At 48.8% G+C, this 27,016-nt stretch overlaps 1 protein-coding gene across 5 annotated transcripts in view; it reads left to right on the top strand.

The window, feature by feature from the left end:
- Positions 1-185: 185 nt before the first annotated feature.
- Positions 186-27,016, top strand: part of LOC111148610 (solute carrier family 8 member A3) — a 114,627-nt gene continuing 87,796 nt past the window's right edge. For all 5 annotated transcript variants that reach the window (XM_022505326.1, XM_022505328.1, XM_022505327.1 and 2 more), the window contains exon 1: positions 186-1,969. In XM_022505326.1, coding sequence (XP_022361034.1) covers positions 186-1,969 — 1,784 coding nt within the window. The remainder of the gene's footprint in view (positions 1,970-27,016) is intronic.

Here is a 27,016-nt window from a genome sequence, read left to right as displayed (position 1 = left end):
ACCGCCCCATGTGTTAGTGCCGTATGTCGCTCAAGGTGAAACACCAATTTGTATTGGTGGGAACCTACCATTTGCTGTCCCCCTTTTTCTCATGCCTTTCCCTGCCTCTCTGGTCTTTTCTAGGTCTCTGGCCTGTCAGGAGGACCCTTGGCGCTGCAGTGGAAGCCAGCGGCTAAATCTCGTGTATGGCGTGGTTAAGGTTGCAGCCTCTCACCTCCGCCTTCCTCCATTTTGGGCTGATTACTTTTGTGCTCTTCCTGAATGGTCTTCGGGCAGAGGCTGGTGGCTCAGGGGAGGTGCCCAGCACAGGGCAGAACAATGAGTCCTGTTCCGAGTCCTCAGACTGCAAGGAGGGTGTCATCCTGCCAATCTGGTATCCGGAGAACCCTTCCCTTGGGGACAAGATTGCCAGGGTCATCGTCTACTTTGTGGCCCTGATATACATGTTTCTTGGGGTGTCCATCATTGCCGACCGCTTTATGGCGTCTATCGAAGTCATCACTTCTCAAGAGAGAGAGGTGACTATCGAAAAGCCCAATGGAGAGACCAGCACCACGACGATTAGGATCTGGAACGAAACGGTCTCCAACCTGACCCTGATGGCCTTGGGTTCCTCTGCTCCTGAGATCCTTCTCTCTTTAATTGAGGTGTGTGGCCATGGGTTCATTGCTGGTGATCTGGGACCTTCTACCATCGTGGGCAGTGCAGCCTTTAACATGTTCATCATCATTGGCATCTGCGTCTACGTGATCCCCGATGGAGAGACTCGCAAGATCAAGCACCTGCGAGTCTTCCTCATCACTGCTGCTTGGAGCATCTTTGCCTACATCTGGCTCTATATGATCCTGGCAGTCTTCTCCCCTGGTGTGGTTCAGGTTTGGGAAGGCCTCCTCACTCTCTCCTTCTTCCCCGTGTGTGTCCTTCTGGCCTGGGTGGCAGATAGGCGACTGCTCTTCTACAAATACATGCACAAAAAGTATCGCACAGACAAACACCGAGCAATTATCATAGAGACAGAGGGCGACCACCCCAAGGGCATTGAGATGGACGGAAAAATGATGAATTCCCACTTCCTGGACGGGAACCTGGTGCCCGTGGAAGGGAAGGAAGTAGATGAGTCCCGCAGGGAGATGATCCGGATTCTCAAGGATCTGAAGCAGAAACACCCAGAGAAGGACTTAGATCAGCTGGTAGAGATGGCCAATTACTACGCTCTTTCCCATCAACAGAAGAGTCGTGCCTTCTACCGGATACAAGCTACCCGTATGATGACTGGCGCAGGCAATGTCCTGAAGAAGCACGCGGCGGAACAAGCCAAGAAGGCCTCCAGCATCAATGAGGTGCACACCAGTGAGCCTGAGGACTTTGTCTCAAAGGTCTTCTTTGACCCGTGCTCTTACCAGTGCCTGGAGAACTGCGGGGCCGTCCTCCTGACGGTCGTGAGGAAAGGGGGGGACATGTCCAAGACCGTGTACGTGGACTACAAAACAGAGGATGGTTCTGCCAATGCCGGGGCGGACTATGAGTTCACAGAGGGCACTGTGGTTCTGAAGCCAGGAGAGACCCAGAAGGAGTTCTCAGTGGGCATCATCGATGATGACATCTTTGAGGAGGATGAACACTTTTTTGTGAGGTTGAGCAACGTCCGCGTAGAGGAGGAGCAGCCAGAGGAGGGGATCCCTCCGATAGTCCTCAATAATATTCCATTGCCCCGGGCCATCCTGATATCCCCTTATGTGGCCACAGTCACCATCTTGGATGATGACCATGCAGGCATCTTCACGTTTGAATGTGACACTATTCATGTCAGCGAGAGTATCGGTGTCCTGGAGGTCAAGGTTCTGCGGACATCAGGTGCCCGGGGCACGGTAATCGTCCCCTTTAGGACAGTAGAGGGGACAGCCAAGGGTGGTGGTGAGGATTTTGAAGACGCATATGGGGAGCTGGAGTTCAAGAATGATGAAACAGTGTAAGTAATCTTTCCATATTCTAGCCCCCTCCATCCCTTGCCATCTCTTTCTGTCCTTACAGTTCTTCCTCATACCGCGTCAACGTCAAACTTGGGTCCCAGCACCGGTGTGCAGGATTTTTCAGCAGGCACCCCCGGCAGGGTCCATTTCCAGACCTTCCTTCAGTTTTCTCACTTTAAATGGTCTCTGGGCAGGGAATTCCCTGGCAGGATCGAAGGATGCAGAACAATCCGTCCACTGGAACTCAGAATGATATGGCCAGTGGAGATGTGGGGCGACAGAAGTTTTGATGTCAGATTTTGGAGAATTCTTGTGACTAAGCAGGAGCTAGGAGGCCCGTTGGTTCTTTTCTTCCTCTCCTTCTCACACCAGAGGCTCATGTGAGCCTTGAGGCTGAGCCTTTCCATCCTGAGGCAGAGCCAGCCCAATCAGGGCATCCTTGGGGAAGCAAGTGGCACTGGGTTTCCCCCCCCCCCCCAGGGCCATCTTGAGGTTGTATTGTATAACCAGATTTCAGGCATCTCTCCTTCAATTTGGAAATTGCAAGGTTGGTTGAAACTTGGCAATCTCTGTAAATGCCTGTAGGCTGTTTTATGGTATGAGACTTGCCCAGGCTAGGTGAGATGAATCAGTTGGCTTGGGTATGGGACACATCTTGCAGAAGCAGAACTCCCAGAGCAGTGGCCACCTGTCTTTGGTCCCAGATGTGAGCTCTAGAATCTGACTAAGGAACATAGCAGGCACCTCTCGGGAATTGCGGGAGAAAATACACCTTTGGTGTGGTCATCTCTTTTCACGGTCTAGAATTCTCCCAGAAGACTTCTCAGGTTCATGGCCCATTTCGCCCTTCAGACATGGTGTGTGTTTTGCACTTCCATGACCTTGATCACTGTAAGAGCGCTCCCCAATGAACCTTCCTGTACTAGGTGTTCTGGGATTCATTTTGTTTTGTTTTGTTTTCGTTTTTCTCAGATGGATAGCTTTGAAGAAGAAAAAGAATGACTTTCCCCAGAATTTGCAGTTTACGGGAAGCCAGACTTTCCAGGGTGGCCAAGGGGAGGGCAGGAACTTGTCTCTGAATTCTTGCTCATATCCACAAGCAAGAAGCCATCACAGGAGGGGGCGTGAAGGACAAAAGGGGCATCTAGGAAGGGGGGATGTCAAACTGCTCCAAGAGCCTGCTAAAGACACTGGGAGTGGGAAATGAAAACATACAACTTGAAGGAGAGTGAAGAATGGAACACACAGAGAGGGGAGCCCCTAGGGCTGAGGGGAGGGGTCTCAGAAGCGCTTCCTCCAGGCCCAGGCAGGGGGCAGGGCTCCCAAGGGGTTGGAAGGTGCTGAGAGTAGAGTGGAGTGAGCCCCCCCCCCCCCCCGGGGGGGGACTGTGCTCTTGTCCTCCCTCAGTCTCTTCCTGGTAACGTGACTCTGGGCAAGACGTTTAGTCTCAGCTTGAGAACTAAACTGTCTCATCTGCAAAGTCGGAACAACCATACTTTCCTTGCCTGGAGGCAGGGTCGGATCTTTTTGTGGATCCCACCCAGCTCTAGGATTTTCTGTACCATAGATATGGGCACGCAGCTTAGGTCCTATTTGCACCAGCCAAATACGGAACAGGGATACTGTCTCTTGAAGTGAAATAGCCATCGACAAATTGATTGATTAGAGCTCTGTGTAGTCATTTCGCTGGGAGGGATAATCATTCGTTTACCCAAGTAAAAACCTACATCTTCTGGAGAATACTGTCCAACTGTCCATTTCTGTGTGCTCTGGAGAGAGGGTTTCTACATACAAATGAAGGACAGCCCTTGTTGGGAAGACAGACTCCATGCAACTTCTTTATGTTTATGGCAATGTCAGTATGTAAGAAGTTATTGTTGGGCGTTAAATGACATCAAAACTCCAGCACTGGCTGTAATTTGAGGGACTAGTGGTTTCTCGAATTCGGTACCTACCTATCACAGGCACTGAAGAGTCCTTTTGGACAGGTCAGGAGCTTGGCGCCCCATTTCTTTGTCCCATTAACAGTTGTGTACTTTGGATCTCTGAGTATGACTAACCCTTCCTCAAGCCTATTTGTGTTTTCGGCTTGATTAATATCTTGGTGTAAATGGGCTTCTGAACGATCCCTTCTGATAGCGGTTTTAAATATAGCTCGAGCTCCACACGTCTGCCATGCGGGCCCAGCTCTTCCAGGGCTCAGGGAACAGGCTAGGTTGCCAGCTATTTTTTAGGCATGAGTAGACCTCAGCCTACCTTTTTGGTTTTCTTCATTGGAGAAGAATGAGTCCATAACCTGCTAGTCACCTGTCTTTGCATCGCAGCCCTACCCTTCTTACTTTAGGTTGTGATTTTATGAGAGGCAGTGGGAGGTAGCGGAAAAAGCATGGGCTGTAAATACTCTGGGTTACGATTCTGGCTCTAGTTCTGATTTCTCCAGGTAGCCAGGGGAAATTTTATTAATTTATGAGATTATTTCCTCATTGGTAAAGTAGGGATAATACGATTTCTCTTGCAAGGCTGTTGTGATGATTCAAGATACTGTATGCTGTGTTGTTTGTATATGGTAGGTACTTAGGAAGTTAATAGGCCATTAATAATAATATCAGTGAGTTAACAATATTCTTTAGAAGACACTGTTGAGGAGATTTGGGCTACTTGGATCGTTCTGTGACCCTAATTCATTAACTTGCTGGTTTTGGGGTGACTGTGAAGATTCCTAATCCAGATTCCTAAAATATTAGAGCCAGAAAAGACCTTAGAATAACTTCTAGTTATTGTGTTTCTCAAATTTTAACGTGCTTCTGAACCATCCAGGAAGCTTGCTAAAATGCAGATTACAGTTCGAAAGGTCGAGAAAAGGGCCCGAGATCCGGCGTTTCTAACAAGCTCCTGATGCCTTCGGTCCCAGCTTAGAGCTGAAATGCTCTAAAGCCCTGGGCCAAACCCTGAGACCAGGGAGGGAAAGTGAAGTTTCCGAGGACTTGCTTAACTGAATCAGGAAGGCTTGCGTTCCAGTTCCAGCTCGCGACTCCAGCTTAGCCAGAACCCGGCTTCTGCTGAGACCTTGCTGGTTGTAGCACCAGTCTGGAGGCTGAAATGGACACCCCCCGACGTACCTAGCCGGAAGCTGGGTGAGGCCTGGAGCACTTCCACCTTCCAGTCCCTCCCTCTCCCCGTAACTTGCTTTGCTCACCAAGCTTGGGAGCGCTGGCAGTGTCGCCCTCAGTACGCGCTTCTAAAAACCTACTCAGGTTGGAGCCAGGCCTGTGCTCTGCCGATACCATTGGGCCGTGAATTCACTTGTTTGGTTTTAGGCTTTACTTCTTCAAAGATGTCCTTAGCACCACGGGAGGATAGAAAACCCACAAACTCTGAGGTCTGACACACAGATGTGCACCTGTCACTCCCCAGCTGTTTAACTTGAACAAGTCATTTCACCTGTCCAGGCCCCAGATACTCGGTTGGAATGTCAGGAACAGCGCTCTTTCTTCTGCAGGGGAGTGGTAAGCATACATGCAAACATGAAGACAACGCTCCTGCAGCCCCGTGCCTGCTCATGGAAGGAGCTCAGTCATTCAACAAACACTTATGAGATGTCTGCTATGTACCAGATGCATTCCTGGGGACGGAGATAGATACATGAGTAAGACAGGTGGGCATTTCAGCTCTCAAGGATCTTCTCCAGTGAAGAGGCTACTAGGTATGCAGACAGATCAAAACACCCGGGAGAAGTGCTCTGGTTGAGAGACGCTCAATAAAAGAGAAATGAAAGCTGTCCGCTGTGTGTGTGACACCACAGAAGCTTCTACAGCTTCTACCTCCTTCGCGGAGGACGTGGCAGTGACGCAGACAGAGCGGGGGTGGGCGCCTGACGCCCTTAATCCCACATTCCAATAAACGCTTGACATTTGAGAGAGAGCCTGTTGACATCTTAATGATCTAGAAGAATCCCCACCTCTCTGACTACCACTACAGTACATCCTTAGAATTACGGCCTCCTGCAAACAATAACAAAACCTCATGGAGATACAGGGGTGTGCTGCTGGCCCGTTCATCTCCCTCCCTAAACCTGCATCTGCTCCTGTATCCCAGACTCAGGGGTGTTTCTGCAGAATAACAGAATATTGCAGCTCACAGATCTTTGGGATCTCTCTCTGAGAATAGTCAGAATCTCCAATGTCAAAGAGGCAAAGGCCAAAATCTAGCACAATTAAATGGCATAGGCCTCTGTAGAAGAGAATAGCGTATTAGCTGTGCCTCATAGCTTCCCGTCCAATTAGAATGTTAAAGCCTGAAAGTATCTGACCTCCAGCTGTTCTAAATTATGAAGCTGAGATTCAGAGAGGGAAAGTGACTTCTCCGATATCACACAGCTAGACAGGTTAGAAAGTTAGAACTGGTGAGGTCTTTTTGGAGCCTACTGATTTAACGTCTCCCCCTCCCGGTTTGGACTTTCTTATTTTTAACCATCGGAACTCTGTTAACTTTGGAAAGGTGCTCGGGAAGTACAGATCCAACGGTATGACATGACTAATATCCTAACTTAGAATAATAACATTATGGACTATTTTTAATCTCTTGGCTCACCTTGAGACTGTTCAGGAAGAAAAATATTGAACCCATAGAAATTAAAAAAAAAAAACAAAACCAACCACTGTCTTCATGATCTCTTCCTGAGAAAAGGTGTGACAAGCATAGCTGGGATGTCTTTTAGACAGTGCTGGTAACTTGGAGACGGGACCTCCATGAAATAATGACATTCTTTCAAAATTCTGCAGGCCATTCTCTTCCAGGTGTGCTTTCTCTGTAAAGTTTCCACCCCGGGGAATCTTTCCATCAAAATCTGGCGTGCTCCAGGACACAGTTTACACCTTCTCCAATTTAACTGGAACACAGTAGGCCTTTTCTTTCTCTTTGGCTCAGCAGGGTGTTCGGACAGTCTCTTCCCTTGCCATCCGGGAGATTATTTGACCCTAGAATGCCCTTCTGTGCTTGAAAAGAGTCACAGGCTACAAGGTTAGTGAGGGTAGGAGCAGAGTGGAGGTCACAGTCATGCTCCCTCAGGTGGCATCCCTCCCTTTCACTTTCCTTCTGCCTTCAGTGCCTGACTACGGGTAACGAGATCGTTCTCCAGACACTGGTAAACAGTGGGTTACCAGGACCCATGGCTTCATGGAACTCACAGAGGAGCTCCGTCCGTGGCTCCCAGTGGTCCTGACGAAGGGAATCCATAGCTCAGCCAGCTGTGGAATGGAGTACTTAATAGTATGAGGGAACGTATCAGATAGGGTTGCTCAATTCTAGTGCTTTCCCTTCTGGGCCCACAGGAGTGATGAAAGGCTATGAGGCCTTCTTAGCAGAAGCTTTGGATAGTGTGCCCAGAAAGACCTTACATCCTGATCATTTTTTTCATAATTACTGAAATGGTCAAAGATGATGTTAAAGAAGGTCATATTCCAATTCTGGGATCCATAAGGCACCCCAAGTCTACTTAAACTGGACACATCTACAAAAATCTCTACAAGTCTTTGGGGCACCTGGGTGGCTCAGTGGGTTAAAGCCTCTGCCTTCAGCTTAGGTTGTGATCTCAAGGTCCTGGGATTGAGCCCCGCATCGGGCTCTCTGCTCAGCGGGGAGCCTGCTTCCCCCTCTCTCTCTGCCTGCCTCTCTGCCTACTTGTGATCTTTCTCTGTGTCAAATAAATAAAATCCTTAAAAAAAAAAAAACAAAAACTCCACAAGTCCAGAGCCTTCCAGGTTAGTTTGAGGGGCTGAGGTGCAGTGTCTCCTGGCAGTCTTGGACCGCTCAGCATGCCCTCTGCCCGACTTGATTGGAGAGCATATGCTGCCCAGCATCTGGTGTGCCCATCCCTGCTCTTCTCACGCTGCCTTGCCCTCCCGTATGCGACAGCGCAGTGGTGCACAGTTGGAGAGTCCACCAGCCAGAACATTAGGTTGGTTTGAGGAGACAGGAGCATGGCAATTGGAGACGATCACATGACTGGCCAGTCGGAAAACAAAGCAGTCTTACCCTCAGCGGCTTTCCTTCTTGGAGAAGAGCTAGTTGGGCCCCAGGCAGTAATAATAAAGAGATACTGATGGAGATCCTGCCATGAGCTGTGGTTATTTTGTTTTGATTCTTCTGATTCATTCTGGTCAATGGTTCTTTGTTCATTCACAAGAATGATAGACAGGAGCGAAGTCAGGTGGGCGAGTGGGGAGGACTTTTCTTGCTGTCCAGCCTTTCATCAACTTCGCCGGTGTAGCTGGGTGGTGCATGAGCCCTGATTTCTTCTCTACCCTTTGGCTGTGACACTGTCGGTTCCACAAGGAAGGTAGTAGAGTCTAGAGCTCAATCGAGATCTTGTTTTCTTGTTTTTTTTAAGTGAGAAACTGAGCTATGCTTCCAGAAACAATAGAAAGCCCTGGCATAGAGTCAGTCGTATGTAACGGACAGTTGGAGGGTGAGAACTCCTTGATCTGCAAATAGAGCAAAATCCCCGTATTTAAATTCTGCACAAGTCAGAAGCATTTTGCAGGAATCAGATGCTTTGAGGGTTTTGCTAAATGACCACGAAGGAAAACACCAGGCAGACATTCTCAGGTGGTGTGATAGTTAGCATTCATAGGAATTCTATTCCAATCCCTACCACCTACCAGGTACCCAAGTAGGAAATTACCTGGATACACAGAAATGAAGATAAAGTTGAAGGTGGAACTTAATTCTTTATGGAGAAGTTTGTTTTTCTGAAAACGGAATCACCACTCGAGTGTATGTATACATTTGTGCTTAGTGATGGGTGTGGCGCCATCCTGATCCCCACCTCCAGCTAAGAGTCAGCACGTAGGGACGGAACTTGGTTAACCTGGTTAACCTGTCCCTGTCTGAGCCCAGTTCGGTTACCACTTGGTGGTTGGGGTTCACAAACCAGATACAGACAATGCTCTGTCGGGGGTGCTTTAATTGGTGCTTTCAAAATAGGACATCTTGATACTAAACTCAATACTCAGAACACGGCTGCAAACCAAATTATAGATTATAGATGACTAATACCCCTTCTTATCCCTAGTGGTCCATGTCTTTCCGGAGCCGTTGGCCTTGATTTGTCTATCTTTGGGTGTTGCCTTGTGAGTGCCAGATGATTTCTCCTTGTGAACCCCATTACCGCCTGACCCTGTCTGTCCCAGCCGTGGTGATCGGGGGCGAGCTCTACCGCCATCGCTGGGGCTCACCGAGGCCCTGGCTGCAAATCCCCAGATGTGTTTGCTTTATTCCCCTGCTCACACCTTACTTTCTGTTTGAATGCTCTTTTCTTACACTCACTGCCTCTTCCAAACGTCCTGAGCTGCAGACTTTCTTTCTCTACTCTACACGCATCAGGTGCTGTCGCTACGAGAGCTGTGGTTTCTACTCCCACCACACTCAGTGCCTTCCTCTCCGCCTCCTTGAGTCTCTCTCCTCATTTATTCTTATCCTGTTTCCTGCATCCTTGTCCCTTACACCACCGGCATCTGTACTGGGGTTGCCTCGTGTCTCCTGTCTGATCTATGCCTTCTTCGAGTGATCAAGAACGAGCTGGGAGCATCCCTTAAGCAAGCCTGTCATTTGGACAGAGAGAACGAGCTTCCCAATAATCCCAAGAAGACTGATGTCCCCCAGGAAGCAAACCACTCATGGTGGTGCCCTTTTCCCCTTCATCGCAAAGTCTCTGCCTGACTGTATGTTAAGACGAGAAAGTTGCATTGTAGGTATCTGCACCGACTGGAAGTGGCAGCAAACACTGTCAGGCAGGGGAGCCCTGGAGACCACTCTCTCTTTCTGATGCTCTCCCTGCTGGCCCACATGCTCTCTGTCTCCCGAGTCTCTGTTTCTGTCTGTGGCCTTTTCCCTTATTGCTTATAGCTTGCAGTGAGACCTCACAGACCAACTGTCTGAGCTCACGGCTCCTCTTTCCATTTAGCTCTTGGCTCTTCCCTGGAAGGATCTTCTACCTCAAATTCTCAAGAGAGGGAATCTTATGAGTCCTTTTTTCTCCCTCCCCCTTCTCCCCAAGTTGTCCATGTCCAAGTCCACTGGCCAGATATGTCTTGGTTGCCCTGAGTCAAGCCAAGATCCCCTGACCCCAACAGTTAATCTGCCAGAACCAGAGGGTGGAGTAGAAAAATGAAGTTGCCATGAGGATTCCATGGTGAGCTACCTAAGCAATTGTGTCTGTCAGTGGTGACCGTGTCCCTTAGAAGATAGCACCAGCTGAGACAGTCATCTGTCACCTCCAAACCGGCATCTAGAAGGTCTGCCAAGAGAGCACTGATTTCACTGTGGTCTGTGCTGGGGCCGCAGGCTGGAGAAGGGGAGAAAGAGCCCCCTCAGGAGGCCCCAGCTTGATCAGTTCATCAAACTGACCACAGACCAGCAGCCGAGATCAAAGTGGCCTCAGTCCAGGTCAACAGAAAACATTCGATGCCCGGTGGCATAAATCTCAAGGCTACTGGTGTCCCTTCTCCCTCCTCCCTAAAGTCTGTCCTCTCCAGGAGACTAGCGTCAGAAGATGAGCCGATGTCATTTTCAACTATGCTATTTGGGTACTGAGTCACTTTCAAAGCCTCTTCCTGGGTTTGGGTTTCCAGACTGGCCTGTATTCCAGACCAGGACAGAAAGCTCTCCTCCCTCCTGTGTTCGCCAGGGACAGAGTGACAGGCTTTCCTTTGCCACCCCTCCCCAGCCAGACAGCTGGTCGGCTGGACGTAGCTGGAGCCAGCAAGCACCCCCTCTCTGTCTTTGGAGCTGTAACTTGACACGCTTCCAGGAGCTCCCCGGAAGCCAGAGTATTCCCGTCTCCAGGAGGAACAGTGTGTGACTGTCAGCTGCCTGTGTCCCTGGGCACAGGGCTAAGCTGTGAGATAGGGCTCCTCTCATGTCAACTGCAGTCAGTTCCTAGTGATGGTCCAGGGGACCATCTTGGAAAGGACTGTTGAGGCTAGTCTCTGGGCTCACCTGTGGCTATGAGAAGGAACCTCTAGTCCTGTGGGGAGAGATGGAAGGAACTTCATGGGATTAAGAATCTCAGAGTTTCCGTTTCAGTAAGGTGCATTAGCGTGGGGGCCACTCTAACATGCGGCCAATCCTGATGGGAAGAAAATTCCTGAATCACTCTCTTCTTTAACCTACATAACATAGAACTTTCTTCTATTCCCCAGACGAATCCGTAAGTTCCCGTTGGACACATGAAGCAGATGATTTCCTGGTCAGGCTGGAATCTTCCAGAACCCCTGCTAAGCCAGTGGGTTTCATAAGCTAGATCAGTGGTTCCCAGCCGGCTCCCTACACAGGCCATTTTAATTATCTGCCCCTCCTCATGGAGCCCATGTTTTAGAAGATTCGCTGAAAATTAATTAGATTTTCATTTTTTTCATAATAGCAAAAGATAAGTTGTGTTACTACAATGAGTTAAACTAATTCTAGCCAAAGCAAAGAGGAATGGCATTTAATTAACCCATGTGGATGGCTGGAAGAAAATACACTTTCTAGTTTGGGGGCTGGGGAGTGAGTAGAATGAACACAGCCAAGGGCCAACTTTAAAAGGAACTGTCTGATACAAAATGCTTTAAAACTATTAGACACTAATTGTTTAAAGGTACTTTGATGAAGGTGACCCCATGGGGAGATCAGGATACTGGAGAACATATCAGAATGTACTATATCAGACTATAGGGTGTGGTATTGGTACCTAGGCGTCACCATTGTTCAGACCTTGGGGGAAAGACTACTTTTTTTTTTTTTTAACGTAATAAAACTTGGAATATTTACATGAACATATTTAAAAAGTAAGGATTTTGTCATACCTTAGGAGTGACATTATCATTTTCTTCACATTAGGTAACCGAGTCTAAGAAATATTAAGTAATTTGTCCTAGAACACAGAGCTTTTAAGGGCAGGTATCAAAACCAAGATCTTCTGATTCCAAATTACACATTCTTTCTACAATGTTCTATATTTTAGCCTCAGAATAAGGTATGAAGCTGAAAGCAGCAGGCTTTCTTCTCCTCAGATAGAAGAAGCTAAGGGTGCATCCCCCATCCCTTCCTTGACAGCAAGAGTTGGCTGCTTTCCTTTTAATTCAGGGGCCCCTGGGCTCAGGGATGTTGGCAAGGGCCAAATTAACTCCTTAACGCCCAGCCCAGAAGTCTGGATCATCCCCCTTGACTGCTGGTTCGGCCCCGTCTGTGCCCAAGCTGGTGCCCCAGGACTCTTGCTTGTGCTGTTTATCATCAGGAACCACCCACGGGTAATGCTTTGGCCTGCTGCCTGGGTAAGAGGGCAAGGTTGGCGCAGGACCATGTGTTCAGGTCCGGGGGCCTCCTCGGAGGCTGAGTCTGAGGGCATCTAGGAGCAGGGCTTAGAGGGAAGGATATTAAGAGAGAGCAGGAAGGGCTCGGCCAGAGCCCCCCAAGAGCCTATGAGAGCTTCAGTGAGACCTGAAGCAGCAGGAGAGTGCAAGCCGGACCCAGGTGTCCGTCCCTCGGGGTACCATCCGTAGACACGCTTAGGCTCATCCTGTGAGCTGACACGGTGAGAAGAGGCCAGGTCCTGGTCCTCATGAAGTTCCCAGTCTGGCAGGAAGAGAAGTGTGTTGGGAGAGCTGCCTATGTGGAATTTAAGAAACAAAACGAATGAGCAAAGGGGAAAAAGAGAGAGAGAGGTAAACCAAGGCACAGACTCTTAACTCTAGAGAACAAACTGAGGACTCCCAGAGGGGAGGTGGGTAGGGGGATGGGGGGTGGGGATTAAGGAGTGTGCTTGTGGTGATGAGCACTGGGTGTTGTATGGAAGTGTTGAATCACTACATTGTACACCTGAAGCTAATATGACCCTGAATGTTAACTAACTAGAATCTAAATACAAACTTAGAGTTGCCGTAGAAGAGGGGGCCTCTTCAGACAGAAGAGGTAGGTAATACACAGAATTATTACCACCTGCCCTTGTTGGGATTCGGTTAGGAGGCCTTAGAGGTGACCTTCTCCTGTAGTCACCCCAGAAGGACTTGTGGAGAATGGCTAATTGGCTTGGCTTGTGGGGTGCCCACAGATAAAAGCACAAGTTGTCCTCAGGAGTAAATGGTCCCCAGGCAGGCCCTGTCCTCAGAGTAGAGCAGCACCCAGTTTTTCCCCATGCCTGTCACCCGTCATAGAGACGCCAAAAAATGTCTGTTGAATGAATGAATGAATGAACGAATGAATGAACAGAGTGAATTCCTGGCGTGTCTTCTGTCTCTGTACCACTTCTGGTTTGTACGAAGACCAGGGATGCCTCCTCTCCTCTCCCAGTGTCAGTGAGATCCATGGGGCCCTCTGAACTCCGGTGTCCCTGAGCTTCTCCACAGCCTGACCCCTGCCTGGCACTGCTCCTCAGAGGGTCTGTTCCTGGACTGTTCGTGGACTCGGTTACCTCTGAGTACAGGCTGCTTTTCATGCTCGGGAGACACCCTGTAATTCAATTAGGAGCTCCCTCCAGGGAGCATGTCATTATGTCCTATCTGGGCCTTGTAATGACAGCCCCTGCCACCGCACAGGGAGCAGCCCTGCTCAGCTGCCCAGAGCCTTTCCCTGGGAGGGAGCTAATCTGCTTAGCCCAGATTGGATGCAGTTCTGCACAGTACTTCCCTGAAGGCCTTAGAAATAGTCCCACTAGCAGCAAGGAGGGAACCTGAGGGTTTACCCCATCTTGCTCAGCTCTTCCCATAAGCCCCCCTACCCAAAATTGTTCTTGGCTGAATGGGGGGTTGAGAACCCCATTCCCCTCTCATGGTCAGAGACCCTGGGTGTCCCCAAGCCCTCCTGGGGTTTAGAAGAGAGAGGAAAGGAGATTGAAGGCCTGTTGTTTTCCATGTTAGCTTGGTGAGGAGGGGGCAGTGTTAGGTCAGTTGAGTTACCTGGTATTTTGCCTGGAAGATTCAAATGTTGCACTTTGTGGAGGGTGACACCTGCTGTTTTGAGCTGTGGGAGAACTGCCTGTGCTCTGTGGTGACTTTCTTTGCTCCTTCAGACTCCATTTCTGTGAAATGTTCTAGGTGGGGAAGCAACTCAGTCTGATGTGAACAGTGCTCGGGGGGGGGTCTCCCCCTTGCACCTCCCTGCCTGCACCTTGAGCCCTCCTCTTAAGGAACCCACATTCTTTACTTGCCATTATGTGGGATCTACCAGAAGTGCCATTGGCAGCCTGTACTGGGTTGAAAAGAATCCATCCACCCAGATTCTTGTCCACCCCGAACATCAGAATGGGACCTCACACTCAATTAGGGTGGGCCCTAGCTCCTAATAAGCCTGGCATCCTTATTGGAAGGCCATGTGACTACAGAGACAGAGGTGCAGAGAGATCTAGCTACAAGCCAGGGGGTGCCAGGGATGGCCGGCAAACACCAGCAGCTGGGAGAGAAGCGTGGGATAGATTCCCCCTCAGAACCTCCGAGGAAGGAATCAACCCTGCTGACCTTGATTTCAGACTTCTAGCCTTCAGACCCGTGAAAGAACAAATTTTTATTGACTGAAGCCACCAAGTTTGTGGTGATTTGTTATAGCAGCTGCAGGAAGCTAATACCCAAGCCCTGCCTAACGCCTGCTCTAGACTTCAGTGAGTGAGGGAACTCGCGCTCACGGTCAAGGGGTCGGTGCAGAGAAGAGCACCACCAGTGGGGTTAACATTAACCGATAGCTCCCCGGGGCAGAGGAGGCCAGAGCTCATTTAACAGCTCATTTGTTGTGTGTGGACTGTCGTTGTTAACCTTTCACATTCCTGTTTGCAGATCATATGAGGGTCCAGAAAAAAAAAAGGGGGGGTCACTTTCTCGAACCCATTGACCCAAATCAGTCTAGTTCCTTTATTACTGCCATTCTAATGGCCTCCTCTTTTGTCTTCCAGTCTCCTTGGTCCCAGTCCACTGGTAGTTCTTGGTAATTGCCCAGGGGCTCCAGCTCATGCTGCATGACCTGCGTGCCCATTTCTCCCTTTCCACCATCCCAGTGACTAAACTCTGGGCCACTGACCACAGTGCCCCACCGTGTGGTTAAGAATCTGCCATTTCGTGAGTGGGAGGCAAGAGGAGGGCCTGTTCTCCAGATCTTCTCGCCCTCTGGTCTTCCCTGGTGCCTTGCAGCTGGCCCTGAGATCCAGATGTGTCACCTGCTTGTCCTGAAACACAGAAGGACACATTTCCTTCTGTAAAATGAGGCAGGCCTGGATGGGACATGACAGCCTGAGAACAAGGGAGCCATGCCTATGTGTGATGAATGGAGGACGGCCCTCGCAGGTGAGTAGGGGGGCATACTGGGTGAGTGTCAGGGAGCTGGAGGACAGAATTTTGCTTGATTGCCAAGGAAGTCACCAATGACAGAAGTAGGAGAGCAACGATGTGGGTAGAAGCCCAGATACCCATAAGAGGGTAATAGAGCAGGGTGGTTAAGTGCGTCGACCAGGTGTCCCACTGACCATGTCGGGAGTCCCTGCTTGCCTACTTATCGGTGATGTGAGCTAGGGCAAGTTACCTAACCTTTCCCTTCACTTCACTCATATGTATAATGTGGATAATAATAGTACCTCCCTCACAGGGTTGGTGTGAGGATTGAAAATGACTGTCAAACATTTAACTTGGTGCCTAGTCTAAATCACTCATCAGGCATATCATGCTACTTATTAGTTAAGTAATTAACAAACAGAGTCGTGGCCATGTCGCTGCTGTTCTGACTTATGTGGGCCAGCATTGTGCTCAGGTTTCCCCATCAGTGATTATATTCCTTCTCTGAGCCCAAGGTGAGCTTTTAGGAAGACAGTTGATCTAAAGATAGAAAGCCAAAAAGTCTCGTCTGGAGGAAGGTAGAGGGAAATATCATTATCCAGGCTTTCTTTGACGATGTCAGGGAACATGACAGGCTGGTCTCCAAGGAGAGAGCAGCCTCAGGCCGGGGTGAGAGGTGACCTTGGGGTTGACTCCTCTGCATCTGCATGTGAACTTTATGGGACATATTTGGGAGATGAAGGGAAGGAAAGAAGGAACGTGGAGAGAGAAGGAGAATAAAAGGAGAGGAGGGGCTGAGAGGATAATTACATGTGAAATCACTTGCTGGTGGGACTCTGGGGCTGGGACGACACGGTAATGGTAATGCAGGCTCCCAAGGGCTCTTGGGTATCTCTGAGCAGCATGTCGGTAGTATTGAGGCCTGTCTCACTGGACTTGCCCTCTAGGCCCCATGCTACACCATCCACCCAGAGCTTGTTCCTGATCAGGAAACTTAAATGGAACAATTACTGTTCCAGAATGGAGTCATGTGATGAAAACTACAAGCTCGTGGGTCCTGGGCTGCTTCAGAAGGAGAGCCCTGCTCTTGACAGGGAAGTGATCTGGAGCAAGAGAAGCAGGGCTCCCATAGTGCTGTCCAAGGTGCTGCCCTCCCCCCATGCCTCCCAGAAGAGGAAGTTCACCTAGTTCACTTATGAAGAGTTTAATCTTTTCCAGCCTGATCCTGGCTTTCCCAATGAGGGCTTCATATGTTTCCTTTTTTCCCTTGTATTCGGAAATGACTCACCCTTGCCTTTATCTTATGTAAGCAAGGCAATTTTCTGTCACCTAATGAAGTGCCAGTTAAGAAGATTGCCATTTACTTAGTATTTCTCATGTGCCAGCTATTATACTAGGTGTGTGACATGTATTATTTATGATCCTTCCACCAGTCTGATGTTGGTGTAAACCCATCCCCACCCTGCCCACTCTGCCTGTTTCCTTATTCATGGTACAGGATATTACTAAATTGAAGTCAGATATTTGAATATTAAGCTTGGGTTTGATAGATGTTCATCCTTCCCACAGTTATGCAGAGTTTTCAACTAAAATTCCCATGGTTGGGGCCTGGATGTGATCCCTGATATTGTGCCTCTTGGCTCTGAGTGCCTCATTGTTTGATTCCTGCCTTGACATGTCCCCATTCACATCTCTTCCCACTCAAGAAGACCTTCCCTACAGAATTCTTGGTCTCTTCCCAGCTTCTGGTCTCTTACCTGGCACTTTCTAAGTGCTGGCTAAATCTTGTCCTTGCATTTACTTGATGGAGCACATGTAATTGCATTCGTGTAGATCAAAAACAATCATTTGGCCACTTCCTGTGGCTCATCCAACACTAGGGATCCAGTGTTTTTAGTTTGTCTCTGTATAAATGTTGCTTCCTCTAAACTTCCACAGGCTATTTCCTAAGCAAGAGGAGGTAAAATGCTGCCCATTCCCACCCTTCAACTCCCAACATTTGGAGGTTGCCCACTTTTTAAATGGTCACCTTTACTGCCACCACCCAAGGCTGAAGAGACTCCCTTTGTGTTAGGGCTTAGACCTTAGCCATGGTGTCTGAATGTCTTTCATATCCCCTTCTGCAAATGCCCTCCCCATGCCAATCAAGTAAGGAAGCCAACAGACAAAAACTAAACCAAATATGGTATTACACAATATAAAGGGCAAGAACATTGGCTTTGGAGACAAGTGGACCTATGTTTGAACCCTGATGCTGCCATTCTTCAGCTGTGTGTACCAGCTTTCTGTTGCCACAGAGTAAATTACCACAAACAACACTCATTTATTATCTCTCAGGTTCCAAGGATCAAAAGTCTAGAAACAACTTAGCTGAAGTCCAGGTGTTGGCTGGGACTCTGATCTTATCTTGGGGTCCTTTTCCAAGTTCAAGTGGTTGTTGGTAAAATTAATTTCCTTGTATGGCTTGCTTCTTCAAGGCCAGCTTTTACCTCTTTTAAAAGGCTCCTCTCATCAAGTCAGGCCCACCCTGAATCATTTCCCTTGAAGTCAAGGCCTTAAAAGTCAATTGACTAGGGACCCTAGTTATATCTGCAAAATCCTTTCACCCGTGCATTGTGATATAATCATGGCACATAACTTTTACCAGGCTTACAGATGCCACTCCTACTTGAGGGATTACACAGGGCATATATGGAAGAAGGGAAAAGAATCCAAGGGCCACTTTAGCATTCTGCCTCCCATGCTCTGTGACTTCAGGGCAATTGCCTAATCTCTCTAAGATTCCATTTCCTTACCTGGAAAAAAAAAAAAAGGCTGAAAACCAGCCATATGTAGTTATTACAAAGACTAAATGACATAAAATATGTTGTAAACAGTGACAGACAGTAGGCACAAGTAGGATTTCCTTCCTTTTGTTGTTCATCTGTCCTGCAGACTTTGTGATTTGAAATACTGTAGAAAACCTTTCCAAGGAATCAGAATGATGCCAGAAAGTGTAGCTGATTCTTTTCATTTGCCATAGCTCCATTCTGTAGAGTTGTTGCAAACACTGAATTCGTGAATACTAAAACATTGCGTGGTGGGGAAACTCACTTTGGTTCCTGAGAGCCTCTCTCTGGTCATAACGTTTTCATTAACTGGCAACACTTTAAGTGTGTTTCTGTTTAAGGACACCTTTATTTAATATAGACTGTTGATTAGTTATCATTTCACAGCACTGTAGCTGATTCTTGAATGAAGATCATCTAACACACAGATATTCTCCAGAAGGCATATCGCAACCTTCTCTCCCATAGGAACACAAGACAGCACTTCGGCACGGTGGTCATGGGCCAATTTTATTTATTCATTTTCCAAAATTTATGTTTATTTTTCTTAAGTAAACTCTAGGCCCAACATGGGGCTCGAACTCACGACCCTGAGATCAAGGTTGCATGCTCTATGGACTGAGCCAGCCAGGTGCCCTGTTTGGGGGTCATTTTAAATAGCAAAATAAAAAAAAAATTAAGAAACCACCAAAATGTGGAAAATGTGGCATTAAATAGGCCACAAAAAGTCACTTGTTTTCAGTATGAGATGAAACAAGAAGGCAGAGCATCACCTTGGTCGACCACCTGGGAGCATGTAGTCAGGTGACCTGGATTTTATAAACATGCAGATATATATATATACAGTAGGGTTATTTTTTCATGGCTAGATCCAAGTGCAGGAGCCAAGGCCAGAAATTAAGCATCCTTTCCCCCCTTTCCCTTGCTGGGCCTCTTTGGAGAGCACCCATCCCCTCAATACATTTCACAGCTCTTCTGGGGTACTATTAAAAGAGGGAAACTGAGTCACTACTGATTAAAGAAAAAAAACAACAATTTGCATGTCACCTGGCACTAAGGGGTGAAATGTGCTTGGGTAGCCTTGTGAAGACCAGGACTAGCCCTGGGCTTTGTGGCAGACCCAGATTCCTGCCAGAGGTGCTTGGACTTGAACTTTTGGATGTGGCATTGTGGCTGCTACAGACCTCACACGGCCCAGAATGGGGAGGCTTCCACAGTGGCCATTAGATTTCCAAGAAGGTTGACAAGGTGATGTCTAGCTGGCTAGAGCTGGGTGTGCATGGGCCAAACACGGTGTCTTTTCCTTTCTTTCTTTTGCATGTGGTGAAGGATTGCGTGCAGCCCCAGCTGCTGGTGGCTTTGAGACACATGCATGGCCTTGCAGAGGAAACCTTATACCAAGCCTCTACTTTGGACACTTCAGACATGCTGTCTTTTGGTCCATCCTTCCTTCCTTCCTTCCTTCCTTCCTTCCTTCCTTCCACTCCTCTGCTTTAAAACCAGCTCTGCTGAGTGCCTGTGTTTTCACCTCTTCATTGGTGACATTGGAACCCTTCCCTTCTTCCTACCCTGATGGTGGCTCATTAAAACCCAGTAGCAACGGCTGTATATGCTGGGCAGTAACTGCTGTGGGGCCGAAAAGGGGGCTGGGGATTCAGTGTTGGGTAGCAGGGTGGTGCAGTGGCTTTCTAGGGCAGGTGAGCTCATTTGTTCCTTTTGTCCTTTTTTCATTCCCCCTCCCCCTCCCTTTTACTGAACCAAAGGAAAACAGAAAACAATCAGCTGTTTGGCAACGTGGCTGTTTTGGGTACCAAGCCTGCCATCTGCGGGGAGCCCTTCTGTATCATCAATCAGCAGAACAGCAGAGCAGAGCCCCCCCCCCCACCCCGCCGTGTTCTGTAGCTGATACAGCAGAGCAGCGTCTCTACCGAAGGGGCCAGGCTGTCTAGTTCTTTCATTAAGAAATTAAATAGCAGACCTGATTCTATATTTAGAAATCACACTCAGGTGCAACTGCGGGTGTGCATGCACCAACCCAGACTGGCTGGCTCCACTGCTTCTCCTCCGTAGTGACTGGTTGAATTTCTCAATGGGGAGGGAGGTACGAAACCCAGCGTGAGTTGAACTGAAGGTTTGGAGGCTTTGTGCGAAATTAATACATAAGGGCTTTGGAAGTGGACGAGGGAATCTTCCCTGATACTTCTCATTCAGTTTGGGAGTCAAATAATCAAGCATTTGCAAACGGCAAAAGAGAAATTAAAATGGGATTTAATCTGAGAATTTCCGTTCTTCATATGAACCACATCTTATAATGAGAATTATGCTTTTCCATTTCATGCCCAGTCAGCGAATATGATTGGTGGGTACCTAGTAAGTTCAGGGCACTGGGCTAAAAGGGGTTACCAGATGTCTTCATTAACAAAGTCCCGCTGAGCTCCTAACCTGCGCCAGCACTATACCTCGTGAAGACTAATGTCAGAGCGTGTCAGACTGTAAAGAGCTTACCGTTTGTCAGGAGACATCAAACAAGTGAGCCAACAAAATGACTTACCATTTTAGAGACAGTCCCTAAATTCACGGAATTTACACCCTTGTTAGGAAGGCAAAAAATAAACCTATAGGCATTAAAAACAACCACCACCACTGAAGACAAGAGCAGAAGAATGCAATTAATTATACAGACTTTAATGACTATAAAAATTCACTAAAAGAGATCATTATGAGCTGGGATCAATCCAAGAAACTTCCCTTTGTAAGTAGGTTTTGAGCACACCTTGAAGGGTGAATTACTTTTGTTTTTTTGCTTCCTGTAAAAAGTCTTCGTGTCAAACAGAGATGAGTGGAAGGACAGGTTGTGGCTCCTGAAGGAGAAAGATTTCTCTAAAGATTTTTCCGCTCTCAGGTGTGAACGTATTTTCTTTGAACCAGCCTTGTTCCAGTCCATCCTCTGTGCTCCATCACGTGGCAGGAATACAGAGGCAATCCAGACACAGCCTCTGTCCGGTCTGGTGAGGGGCAGACTTACAGACAGTGACAATACAAGGAGATCAGTCCTATAGGAGGCGAATGATCCTGGGGTGGAGGGAACTTCCAAGAGGAAATGACCAACTGTGGGGGAGAGGTGGGAGAGGGGGGCGGGTGTGGGGGGAGAATTCACAGAGGATAAGTAAGCGCCTGAGTGAGTGCTGGGGAATGTGTACACAGCTCGGAGCTGTGTTGCATTTCAGCACCCAGATAAAAGGGGATAGGGCTGCTGGCTCTCTGGGGGCAGGGGGAGGTGTGGGATTCTAGAACAGCAGCAGCAAAACCACCAAGTTACTGGCTCTGGTAGAACTTGCTCAGATCAGCTCTGGAGTCTAGAATCCAAACACTTTCCTAGGTATGAATTCAGTCCTTTGCTGTGGCTGAGTGGCTCTAAGCCTGGTTTCTCATTAGAATTACCCAGAGAGCTTAAAAAATACTGATACCTGGCGGGGGAGGGGGGGCGGGCACCTGGGTGGCTCAGTCCAGCTTGTGTTTTTGGCTCAGGTCATGATCTCAGGGTCCTGAGATCGAGCCCTGTGTCAGGTGGGCTCTGTGCTCACTGTGGAGTCTTCTTGTCCCTCTTCCTCCTCCTCTGCCTCCCACTCCAGATAGATAGATAAATAGATAGATAGGTAGATAGATAGATAAAATCTTTTTTAAAAGTACTGATAGCTGGGTCCTACCTCCAGAAATTCTGCTTTTACTGGGCTGAGGTGGGGTCCTGGGCATCAGAATATTTTAAAAGCATCCCAGACAGTTGTAATATGTGGCCAGGGTTGAGAACTCCTGCTCTCCATGACCTCTCTGCTCTCCAGAGGAGCTCCCAGACCCATCCCTTCATGAGTGTACAGGGGTTTTTTTTGCAGTAGTAGATGGAGAGAGTTCTGTGCCCAGGCTCTGGAACCAAGCGCACCCAAGCTCAAGACGTTTTGCTCTCATTTAGTGGCCACTACTTGGGCAAATTGCTAAACTCCCTAAGTTTACAAATTCTTAGTCTGTAAAACGAGGACAATGATAGTACCTCCTCACAGGATTATTGTGAGGTTTCCATGGAATAATTCCCCAGCTCATAAATAAGCACTCACACAGGTCCCATGGGCTAGACCCCAAACACTTAATGTTTGAAACCAGAGGGAGCAGCCCAGATGTAAGGAATTTATGCCACCAAGTCAAAATTCTATGACCACTGTTCAGAAGTAAAAACCTGTCTCCAACAGCTCTTGTCTGGGGGACGTGTGAGGAAGAATGAGCCCCATGGGGTTACTATGGGGTACTTGGGAACACAATGAAGTTCAGGAAAGCATTGAATGTCACTCGTATCTGTGCTCAATGGTGAATAATAAAAAATGAGTGTGGTTCCTAAACCAAAACTTTGTTGGTGAGACAAAGGCAATGGGTTAATTTTGCATCCACTGAGAGATAATTCTAGAAGTGTGACTTCTTCTTCTTCTTTTTTTTTTTTAAGCAAGAGAATCTGGAGGATATTTGATCCAAAACAATGCATAGGACAGAGTCTTGCCCTCTCTAGGACTAGATGGGGAAAAAGGTCAAATTCGAGAAAGAACAAAAGAACCCTCCACTGAAATAATAGCATTTAGATAACCACTTTTGACTGGGGGTTCTTAGAGAGTAGGTTCCGCCCATAAATGAGTAGATTTCTAGCCAGCCAACCATCAGAAGGCAATACTGGGCTTGTGTGGTTCCTAAAAGATCAGTCCTGTTTGTCTTTGAGAAAAATCAACCAGTCTATTGATTGGGTCCAAGAATGTAGCCTTACACTAATTCCAGCAAAAAATTACCTTTGTTTTACACAGTTGTGAATAGTTGACAGAAGCTACATCATATTTTGGGGAGTCCTATGCTCAGTGAAGCCTCTTTCCGATAAACTATGGATCTATTGCAGTGCAGTCCGTAAACTACTGGTCCACTCCCACTCAGCTTTTATGCGAATGCAAATGATTACAGAGTGTCTGAGGGTTTCCACTGCTTTTTCTGGACTCTGCAGGGAGAGGGTACAACATCTGTCAGGGAGGCCCTGGCAGATTGTCCAGGAGAGATCGGAAGCCTGTCTGCTCCTAGCTGTAACATGAATCTGTTCAAACATTTCCCTATGCATCAGAACTACTTCTTTTTGTCTTTCTTTTTTTTTTTTTAAGATATTATTTATTCATTTGACAGACAGAGATCACAAGTAGGCAGAGAGAGAGGAATGGAAGCAGGCTCCCCCTGAGCAGAGAGCCTGATGCGGGGCTCGATCCCAGGACTCTGGGATCACGACCTGAGTAGAAGGCAGAGGCCTTAACCCACTGAGCCCCCCAGGAGCCCCCCAGAACTACTTCTTGAGTGGGGTTTCTGACTCAGCGCAGCTCCGGTTGCTTGCCCTTTCGACTTCTCTCTCTGGCTCACATGGGGCTGCATTGGCCATTAGGTGCTGGGCTGGGCTCCGTGGAGCAGGGTTCTATGGCAGGACTCTTGTCATTGGTGAGAGACAGGCCCCCTGGGGCTACTGGGATGGATCTACAGGCCCTGGAGGTAGCAGCTAGGTGGGCACCTTTTCAGAGAGAAGCCTGGATTATAAGGTGAAAGAGGTCAGCCAGGGAGAAAGAGAGAACTGGTCTAAGAAAGGTACAGAGTCCCTGGGAGTGTCGGCAGAGCAGGTCAGGGGTGACTCTCTAGGATGGTAATATATTTCTGTATCACAGCACTTAGGTTCTGCGGTATGCATCAATTGATTTAAGATCAGTTGAAAGTCGGGAGTATTTCCTTAGTGTCATATCCAAAACCTCGCCTTTCCTCCCACTAAGTCTGGGGAGAGCTTATCCTGTTGACAAGTACAAGTAGGTAGAAGAGGGTCCCGCGAAATCCTGTCCTATGGAAGAGCTCCATGTGCTAAAACAAACAAAGCCTACCTTTCTGAACTGCTGCTTTGGAGTCTTGTGTCTGCTACCAGGCTTGGACCTGACCAAGCTCCAGAGCCAGAGCGATCGAACCTCCATGCTGTCATTTGTTAGCTACACGCTCTCTGTCAAGTCACCCAACTTGTTAGCACTAGAGCACGGGGATTAAGACTGTGCTTTGGAGGCAAACTTCCAGGATTTGAATCTTGGATCTTTCCTTTTCTAGCTTTGTGACTTTAAGCAATCTGAGTAACCCATCTATGCCTCTGTTTTTCTACCTACAAAATGGGTACACCAGCATTTATCACATAGCCTTGCAGTAAGGTCTTCATGGGGTAATACTTGCTGAACACACTTTGAACAGTGTCTGTGCTGACTGTAAGCTCTTAGTCGCTCTTCATTAAACCAACTAATGAACCCAGCCCCAGACAAAACCCTATTAACCAGGGTTGAAGGAAGGAGTCCCCAAGAGAACTCATTTGGAGAACCTGGTGCCATGCCTGCCATCAAGGGCTCACTAATTCAGTTTGTTCTTTTCAGTATCGGCATCCCCATCCTCTTTCCCTTCCCTAGGCCTCAGTTTCCCCCAGCTGTGTAACAGGTGACCATGCTTCAGCAGAAGCATGGACTGACCTGACTTAGGTCAGGCCCTTATGGTGTATATGGCCAGATGGGCCGGAGCATACAGAGAAGTGCGGATTTGGTTTCACGCTTAAGTAGCTTATCGTGTAATTAGGGAGAGTTGTAATCCGATGGAAAGGAAACCAAACACCCGCAAAGCGGGTCGTGGGAAGTGCCATGAGCTGCAGATACAGGGCTCCTTCGAGAAGGTCTTACTGATGCCGTGGGCGAGCAAGGGAGATGGGTACCCCTGGAGCTAGGCTTTCAAGGGATTGGCTGAAAGAAGTAGGGAAGCACACATACGTCCTCATGAGGTCCTCCCTGTCCCCTGATGGTGGGTGCTCTGCTTCAGCCCAGACTCAAGTGACGTCATTTGTCCAGAAGCCCCAGGTGTGGGGCAGTGGTGCCAGGACTCAAGTCCGTGGCTGCTGTGCCCCGAATCTGTGCTCTGAATGCCGGTCCGGGGTTCAGTGCCCAGGGAGGAATGAGGGCGGCAGTGTGTTGCAAAGTGAAAACTAGGGGTTCCCACTCCGGCCTGACTCCTGGCAGGTTGTTTTGGCTTCTCAACCCTCGGTTCCTCATCTGCTCGGTGAGGACTGCAGATCGCAGCTTGCGTGGCAGGCGCGAGCGTGCGGTGGGAGGACATAGTGTAACTCGTTTGCTAGGCCGCCAGGACTTAGACGGGATGTGGGGCGGTTCTGTTGTTCTCCACTCTGCTGTCTCCCAAGGCCTCCCATTCCTGCCCTCCCTCCCTGGGGCAGATGCCTCAGACTGGTTGAAGCCCGGAACAGAATCCATGATCTCCTGGCTACCTCGATGGTTTAAACTGTTCTGTCCCTCCAGCCGAAAGCACCAATCTCAGACACCCACCATGGCTCTCGGGGGGTACCGTTGGGGATGCACGGCCCACCTCTGGGACGCCTCCATCCTGGCCCACTTCTAGACTTCAACTCCTCTGGGTCAGGGAAGGGGAACAGGAGACCTGTCTGGGGTTGTCACTCCCCCTGTTGACACAGCCCAGAGTGACTGTGGGCCCTCTGAGAGTGGCAGTTGTAATTCCCTTAGGCCAGACCCGTTGCTCTAACCCCTCTCATTTGACCCAGAAGCCGCCCAGGCAGCATTATGGCTCCTGCCTGCCCTTTACCTTTATGTTCTCCTCTGGGTAGCCATGCAAGTCTCTGAGGTCCTCTTTGATACCCTCTAAGACCCAGAGGTCCCTGGAAGAAGGGGAGGGACGGTAGGACATTGCCCTGCTGTCCCTCCTCAGCTGGCCGCAGCTGTCCAGCAGGCCTCCTGCCAGGCAAGAAGCAGCGGACACGAACCCCCCGTCTTTTCAGATGCTCCCAAACTCTCGGGGTTTCACCCTAGCTCCCTGAAAGACTCCCTCAGTCCTCTGCTGTGCCCACTGTGATGGCTGCACCACGGAGAGCATGCAGACCGTCGTCTGGGAGTGGAATACAAGTGTCCCTTCTTGGAGGTGACCCTCGTGTTTCTAGGCAGTTGTCTCAGTGCTCCCTTCATTTGCCTCGGAGGGGGTGAGAGGAAGGTCTTCTCTCCTTTCTTCCACGAAAGGAGCGGGAGAGGCTGAAAACCAGGGGGTTTGCTGGAGCAAGGGGCAGGGGACGGAGAAGGAGCGGGCAGAGTCAGGGCAGTGGCCTTTTGCAAAGTCTGGAGGGAGGTGTCTGGCTCAGCCATGGGCTCTCTCTCTAAGTCTGGGAGACTTAAGTTCTTTCTGCCTCAGCTCTGTGGTCTAACTGCCGGCGTTGGGATGGCAGGGAAAGTTCCGTCCAACATCCTGTTAAATAGGGAATGCATATTAGCGCCGTGCCTGGCACCGGGCAGGTGTTTTCTAGGTGGTGGCCAAGGCGAGATTTACTTTATTATTTTCCTGTTTGCTTAACCTCCAAGGTGGCTATTTATTCGTCCCCACGTGGCAGGACCAGCAGAGCCCTGAGACTATGGGGCTCTCTGCTCTGTGACCTTATCCCACCCGGGAGTCTGGGAGGCCAAAGCCTAGAGACACTCATTTGCAAGTGTTTACTGAAGTCTGCTCTATGCAGAGCACTGCGCTAAGCCACAGAGGCCACTTTTTCTGAACTCCAGAGCTGGGCACGTGGTTGGATAACTTCAAGTTTGGGGATCAAGGAAAGAGATGATTGTTGTAGGCAGGGCCCTGAGCCCCTACCTTCCGGGAGCTTACAATCAGTGCGGTGATGGGAGAGGTTGGAAACAAGATTTAATCTGTTTGATTTGTTTGTTTGTTTGTTTGTTTTAAGATTTTATTTATTTATTTGAGAGAAGAAAGAGAGAGCATGAGTCGGGGGAGAGGGGGAGGGAGAAGCAGATTCCCCATGGAGCTGTGAGCCTGATGTGGGGCTCGAACC

This window comes from Enhydra lutris, unplaced genomic scaffold (genome assembly GCF_002288905.1).
Source record: "Enhydra lutris kenyoni isolate GAN:26980312 unplaced genomic scaffold, ASM228890v2 scaffoldscaffold20, whole genome shotgun sequence".
NCBI lineage: Eukaryota > Metazoa > Chordata > Mammalia > Carnivora > Mustelidae > Enhydra > Enhydra lutris.
This window is presented reverse-complemented; position numbering and strand designations above follow the sequence as displayed.